Consider the following 7,642-nt stretch of genomic DNA (forward strand, 5'->3'; position numbering starts at 1 on the left):
CAGAATGTGTATACATACTTTCTTCAAACACATCACCAAAAGACGTGGCTGCTTGACTGCTATTATCATGTGATGATTGAGGAAAAGCATCAACCTCATGTGGCAGACCAGTGGAAGCAAATTCATTAACACTGGATTTCTTTTATCAGATATATATATCAATAACATATCAATAACAGATTACTTGCTTATGTCCATCTGAACCGTTTGCAACATCAGAAATTCTTTCTTCAGCATCACTAGAATCATTTAAGCCACTCTCTGCAGTTGAATTTATATTCTCCATGAATTTTGACTGTTGTGCCTTCATTTTTTCCTGCATGTAACACAGTTAATAAAATCTTAATGGCTGTTCCCATTTAGAGAATCAATAATTTAGAAAATAAAAAAGAAGAAGAAAGTAAATTAATGAATGAAGAGAATTATAGATCGTTTATCCATTTTTCATCGACAATCTCTAGCCTCATTGTTTCAACTCTGCTACAAAATCCCGCTGCCCATGCTGCAGCAACCTTTGTAGCTAAATTCAATCATCCCACAAATACGGAAGCTTCCTCCGTGGATTCTTTTTCACGAGATCAATTGAATCCCGGTACTGGTACTACTAGTATGGCTGCTATTGCTGCTGCTGCTATAGAAGCTACAACTGCATGGTGGTCCGCTCATGGTCTGCTCCCTGTTTGCGCTCCGGTAATCACTACACTTGAATCAAAGGTAAACTCATGGTCTGCTCCCTGTTTGTGCTCCGGTAATCAACTACACTTGAATAAAAAATAAACTGATGAAATCCATTCACTACAAAGTTCCATGGACCTATTTTCACATCTTGCAGATAATTAAAATGAAACATGATTGTGCCTACACTAAGTAAACATGATTTTTTTTCTTTAAAATGCATACCTCGAAAGTTAACAGCAATGATCAGCCAACATGCTTCATACATTAGCCCAAATGACCAAACTACTTAAACAAATTTAAACACATCTAATGGCAATAAACTACAAATCTGGAGTTCAACTATTGATTCAAGAAAACAAACATCTCACATAGGCATATTATCAAACATGTGGCGTGCATGACTGAATTAGACAAAAAATATAAACTAATTCATGTCGATAATCCCCAAATTCACAACCAATAAACATGATTCAAAATGAAATTATCAAATCATCACACTACTAATGAAAATCGAACAAGAAGAATGAACTTAAAAGCTCTAATCTGAAACCTAATGAGCAAGAAGAACGAAACGATGACGAACAAAATAGTCAAAATACCTTCTCAAAAACCCTAATTGACGCAGTGGATTGGGTTCTTTGAAATTGCTTCTGCAAGAGGCTTAATACTTCGATTATCAAACGTATGGGAGCAGAGTTCTGTGAATGGCTAGACGTGGGGGAGCGAGTGAAAAGCAAGGGATTAAAATTTTGGGAGGGAAGTTATTTGGTTGAAACCCTAATTAATTGATTTTTGAAGCGCGCAGATAAAAAAAACCAGTCTATTTGAATTTTCATCTTGTCACCAATAACATGGTCACAATCAACAAATACTTTTTTATTTTTCATCTTTTTGCGTATTTTTTCCACAAATTGCCACCGAAAATAAAAAAGGTGCCAAAAATTACAACCACTTTGCTACCATATCATGATAAATACACTTATTTTCATTTCCGTGGCAAATCGGTGGCTAAATTTGCTACCAATTTTTTCGGTAACAAATTTTGGTCACAATTGCCCAATTTTCTAGTAGTGAAGTTTCTGCATGATCATGAAAAAGCCTCATTTATAAGAAAATAGTTGTATGTTCTAAACCTTTTAGGTCATGTGGTTCATGCCAATACACTAAAGGTTTCACATGACTATCTTTAAAAGTATAAGGACCCTAGCGCTTCTTACCCACAACTTTAGAGGTCTAAGTGTAAACCAACCCATACCTAATAATCGTACTTTCTGAGGTGGTGTCGTTCAAACCAAATAAAAATTAGGCCCCACCAAATATAGAAGTGGATAACACCGAATCTTTACTTTGCCCACTTCAAAATACAACCATAAATACACACACAGCATTTGTATCTATAATCACGCATATCCCACTTGTACCCTTATCCAATCAATCACGCCTTTAAATCCTCCTCATCTCTCACTTTAACCTAAAGCAAAGATAAGCATCATTCATTCTATCTTCATACAAAGTCAAAAAACTTGAGTTTGGTTTCAAATCTCCAAGGCTCAACAGTTGATTACTTTGGGTTCAAGATTATATATCTAAGAGAAGATCGTTCATTCATACCTTCATAGCATGATGGTGATGCAGATGGGTTCTTCTTCATTAGATCAAGAAAACAAGATCGGGTTCATGGGTTATAATGATCAAGAAGATGATTCGTTTTCATCGGATGTTTCGAGTGTTGCGTCTTCAGATGATGAATCTGATGATGCCTTTGAAGAAAGCAATTCTTCCTTGGATAACAACAGTCATGCGTTAGGAAGCATGTCTGATCTGCTTCAACAACTTCCTTCCAAGTAAGTTAATATTAATCAGTTGCAACATGTTTTATTTCCTAGGAAACCTATGTTTTATAAACCCTAGATCCTATCCCTTCACTTGTGACATGTTTTTGTTTGCTTTAGGTTTGTTCTTATGTTTATGTTTAATGAATTTATAGGAGAGGATTATCCAAGCACTTTCAAGGGAAATCACAATCCTTCACATCTTTATCAAAAGTGACATGTTTAGAAGATCTTGCAAAGCCAGAAAACCCTTACAACAAGAAGATAAAATCATGCAAAAGTTACGCGGTATTATCAAGATCACTTCTTCCACCTCCAACACGAAGTGCATCTTCTTCAAAGCTTTTCACAAAAGCGACAAGAGCTTCTTGTTCTTCATTGAGCAATAGCAGCAGGCCACCTACTCATCCATCCCATACCAATGGTGCTACAAGTGCTTCTGGTTTCTCAAATCAAACACCTTTGTTTGTTTGAAGTAATCGTGTTCGATTCGATTGGTTTGTTGTTGGGATGTATGATCTCGATTCTGGGATTTTAGGATGGTCGAAAGGGCGTTTTGTGGAGGATGTTTTTCATGAATCGTATTCGTGTATTTGAGTTACAATACAAGACAATCATTTGTATATACTAATGGATTTGTTTATGGGAATTGATTTGGGGTTATTGGGTGTTGGAATTTGGGTCAAGGTTGAAATTAAGTTGGGATATGAAACAATTAGTCGTATAAACCTGGATTTTAAATACGAGAAAATAACAATGAATTGTAGAACTAATATTAACTTGTATATGGTTGCATACGCCTGGATTTTAAAAAAATGGTTAAAGTGAATATTTTAGGATGTTATGTTATACAGTTAAAGACTCCATGTGCATATACACAAACTTAGTCGGATTTATGGGGGGGTTGTCTACCATGTGCACAATTGCATTCCTAGCTGCTCAGCAAGGGGGTAGGTATACATGAAGTATTACTTCATCTGGATAGTTTTCAGGGCATATCGTATAAACTTTACTAAGAACTCGGTTGGCAGGGTTTATACCAAGAACGCGTTAGCAGTGTTTTGAAGACCGGCCGGCCAAACCGGGATTCGCTACCGCAGGTGGTCCGGTTACCCCTACTTGAGCTGTTTGCGCAAGGACCGGCCGGTTCTTTCTGTTTAGAGGTTGGGCCGGTGAACCGGTACCGGCGGCCTAACCGGATCTGTAAGAACAATGGTGGGGAGAAGAAGATCACCAATCTGAACTAGATTTGAACGCTGATGGATCACAGATCTGAACAAAGATGAAAAATATCGGTTGGACCTGGGAGATATCATTTGAGAAACCGTGGTTTATGAAAGATCTGTGCCAAACACTATTCAACGCAAGCATAGATTCGAAAATCTAAATGGATGGAAATTGCGATGAGGAAGGGGAAAAGATGAAGTAAAAATAATTATGTAAAGGCAATAGTGATTGTCCTTGAGATAACGGTCTCGTCAAGAAGGTTAACTCTTAATTTTCCTCGATCAATGACTAGGGATGCAATCTACAAAACAATACACTGTGAGACTCGTTACAAGGAGGAGATGTGGGGGTTCTCCTTGTAACCACCATCCAACGTGAGAACAAGTATCGTTTAAGAACAATAAACGAGTGTGTGTTAAGAGTGAGAGAGTGAGAGCCAATCCTTAAACATATGGTTTAAGGCTGGTATTTATAGCCGAAGAGTATGGAGAATGAGATGGGTTGTGTGTTAAGAGTGAGAGAGTGAGAGCCGATCCTTAAACATATGGTTTAAGGCTGGTATTTATAGCCGAAGAGTATGGAGAATGAGATGGGCTGATGGGCCTTGGGCCAGACGTCGCCATCAAAGAACATCCTATTTGTCTCTTCTAACACGACCGTTAGTGTTTGCAGAGGATTGCGACGTTGGCGCATCGTGATTGGAGCCACGTGGCTTGACGGTTGTTCTTGTTATCGAGCCTATCACCAGGTGTGAGTTGAGATCATGGAGAAGTGAACGGCGCAACCTGATTGGTTAAATGTCATGGTCCTTTTGTACTTATTGTCTCCTGCACGATTAATCGTTGTGGGAGTTGTCTGGGTAGGGCCCGGCGCCTGTTGATTGGCTGCAACACCTGTCATTTATACTATTTCTATTTGTGTTAGTTGTCACTGCGCTACATGCGCCGATAAGAGCTTGCGCGCATGCTCTGGTGATAGTTGCGTGTTGTTTCATTAAGTTTGGGCATGGCCTTCTGTGCGCATACCTTGAAATGCCTTGCGTAGGATTTAGGACCATACTCCTTCAAGTCCCTCAGTCCAGTGCTGCTCCCATGCGCGAATGGTAAGTGGGTGGAGCTTCGGGCTAGATGAGTGTTATCTCTAATTTTGTTGCTTGGTGCAAGCCTAGTTTATCCTTTGATGTTATGTGGTGTTGCGCATGATCCTTTTGCTACTTATGTGTAACAACCCGATAATTTTGGATCGAATCCTAGCATGACACGTGTCTAAATTCTCTCCATATAAATTCAGATATGTTGAATGAGAGAAAGTATAATGTTAAAAAAAGGGTTAATTCTTCCTAAAAGGCGAAATTTAGAAAAATTTTGAGGTCCCTTACGGGTCGCAAGAACATCCTCTTACGGTCTGTAAGGATGTTCAAATTCCCTGCGTGCCCAAGGTCCTTACGGACGACAAGACAGAAAGCCTTACGATCCGTAAGGCGTTCGTTGACAACAGATAATTGCCTGAACAGTAGCCTTCAGCCTCTTTTGACACCTCACTTTGAATCTTTGCTACACTTAACCTCCTCTTGCCATGTGTCCTGCCACTAATCACTTCATAAGTACACCTAGAGACACTTGGCACATTCTTTTGACTCCAAGATTAGTATAAATAGCCCCTTAGTTTCACAAAATCATCACACCATTCTTTTCTTTTACTCTAAAACACTTGGGAGCTTGCTTCTGCTTATAGAATCCTCCTTTTTCGAGTTTAAGTGTTCCTTCAAACACTAGTAAGTGTTCTTTCTAGTCTATATCAGTTTATTGGCTAGTTATTATATGAAAGTCAAGCAAATTGACTTTTGCTTTGACTTTTAGTTCTGACTGTTTTGGTCAAGTCAAAGTTGAAATTGAACTTTGCAACATGATCCTAATAAAGAAGGTGTTAATCCATTGTGATTACACCCTCTGATCATCACGTTAAATAAGCGAAATGACTAGTCAAACATGTATAAAATAAAATTCAAAAACACAGATTTTTGCAAATTATGATAAATGAATTTCCAAGTATTAAAACTAAATTTTGACATCATAACAGTTTATATGACATATTAGGACATGTTTTATCATGTCCAACTCGTCATTTTCAGTTTAGTACTCATTTCTTAGTCGAAAGTCAAAGCAGTTTGACTTCTGCTTTAACTTTCGATTCTGACCCGGTTGGTAAAATTTAGAACCTGATTAAGGATTGTTATATGACCATAATATTATAAGGAATAGCCCTTTGAGGTTTCACCTTCTGGTCATGCCGTTTGATGGGTCAATTGACGAGTCATGAGGTGCACAAAATGCAACATATAAATTACATCAATTGTGGCGTAAAACTAACCATTTTTAGTACTAATGCTGGAAAAAGTGTGTTTTTGTCTTCCTTTTGTATTTTCAGGATTAAATGAGCTCAAATGAACAAAATAAGCAAAAAGACAACTAAATCTAACATATATACAAGAAAAGGAACAAACGTGGCATGCCCGACCCCCCGACAGCATCTTCCCAAGCAAAATAAAAAAGACAGAAGGCTGAAGTGAGCACGGGGGCGTGCCCAAGTGTCAGCAGAAAAGACAAAGTTGTAGAAGCTTCCATCGCCCACCACGGGGCTGTGCTCAGCGGACACGGGGCCGTGGTCAATTATAAGATTCGCAGAATCCAGGCAAATCTTGATAGTAGAGATACGCTTCTGCACACGGGGTCGTGCTCAGCGGACACGGGGGCTTGGTCAACTAATGCAGACAAACTGTAATTAATGAAGAAAGATAGAAGGATGGACACGGGGCCGTGCTCGAGCTTCTGTTCAGCCTATAAATAGGAGTGCTTGGATCACTTGCAACTCATCCCTTGGCACACCACCTCTCTCACACTTCACCCACCACCCACCACCATCACAACACCATCATCCACCACCGTCATCCATTGTCCATCATAGAGTGTGTGAGTCGTCTCGGGATCCAAGATTGATCGTAAGAGTTCTTGACAATCAAAGGCCATGTTTGCCTAAGTCTCTTACATCACTTGGTGAAGACAAGTGTCTAGTGTAATACTTTTTATTTTTAATCTTTTTGCACTTTGTACTTGGTTATGTATTAATGACTTTAATAACTAGTTTCTTATGTTGAAGGTGATTCTTCCTTATTGTTTGTCTGTGATGTCTTGGCATTATTTTACTGTCTATATAAAATAAAAGATTTTCACCATTCATATCTCCATGGTCTATATGGAGGTATGTTGGCTACCTGGTCGGGGGTTAAGGGAACGGTTTGGTAAGAGTCTTGCCATTGTTCAGTGCATAGATCCTGCAAAGGACCTGGGTCAAATTTAGTAGGACCTTCTTCAATACCCACCGGTATTGGATGGCGGGGGTCCAAACTCTTTGACCCCCTCATAAGTTGAACTACTATTAATATTTTAACCCGGCTACTTAGGACTGTATCCCTGCTGACTCAGACTACTTAGCCGAGGGTAATGTCACCTTCAAAAGAGGGGCCTACCACAATATGCATTAATAACTTAATTAATTATCTTTCAATTATTCGGCCCTTTAGGATTGTATCCTTGCTGACTCAAACTACTGGGTTAAGGGTAACGCCACCTTCAAAAGAGGGGCCTACTACAATAACTAAGATAATCTCTTAAACAGTGCAAAAGTGCGGAAATAATCAAAGGTTACACTATACACGAGTCGGAGCCAAGTGATTCATCTTGTCTATCTGTTTTTACTTTTATTTTATTTTTCAGCATTTTAGTTAGTTTTATTTTTCTAGTTTAAAAACCTTTTTCTAACTTTTGATTTGATTAGACGTTAAGGATAAACCGGTACTAAAAGCTCTTGTGTCCTTGGACGACCTCGGTATCTTGCCAACACTATAC

The 7,642-nt window shown here is 38.8% G+C and overlaps 1 protein-coding gene across 1 annotated transcript; it reads left to right on the top strand.

The window, feature by feature from the left end:
• Positions 1-2,026: 2,026 nt before the first annotated feature.
• On the top strand, positions 2,027-3,173 carry LOC110915618. Its single transcript, XM_022160347.2, has 2 exons — positions 2,027-2,522; positions 2,666-3,173. The coding sequence occupies exons 1-2, from the start codon at positions 2,299-2,301 to the stop codon at positions 2,982-2,984; spliced, it is 543 nt and encodes a 180-aa protein (XP_022016039.1). The 5' UTR covers positions 2,027-2,298; the 3' UTR covers positions 2,985-3,173.
• Positions 3,174-7,642: the final 4,469 nt, after the last annotated feature.

Source organism: Helianthus annuus, chromosome 16 (assembly GCF_002127325.2).
Source record: "Helianthus annuus cultivar XRQ/B chromosome 16, HanXRQr2.0-SUNRISE, whole genome shotgun sequence".
In the NCBI taxonomy this organism is placed as follows: domain Eukaryota; kingdom Viridiplantae; phylum Streptophyta; class Magnoliopsida; order Asterales; family Asteraceae; genus Helianthus; species Helianthus annuus.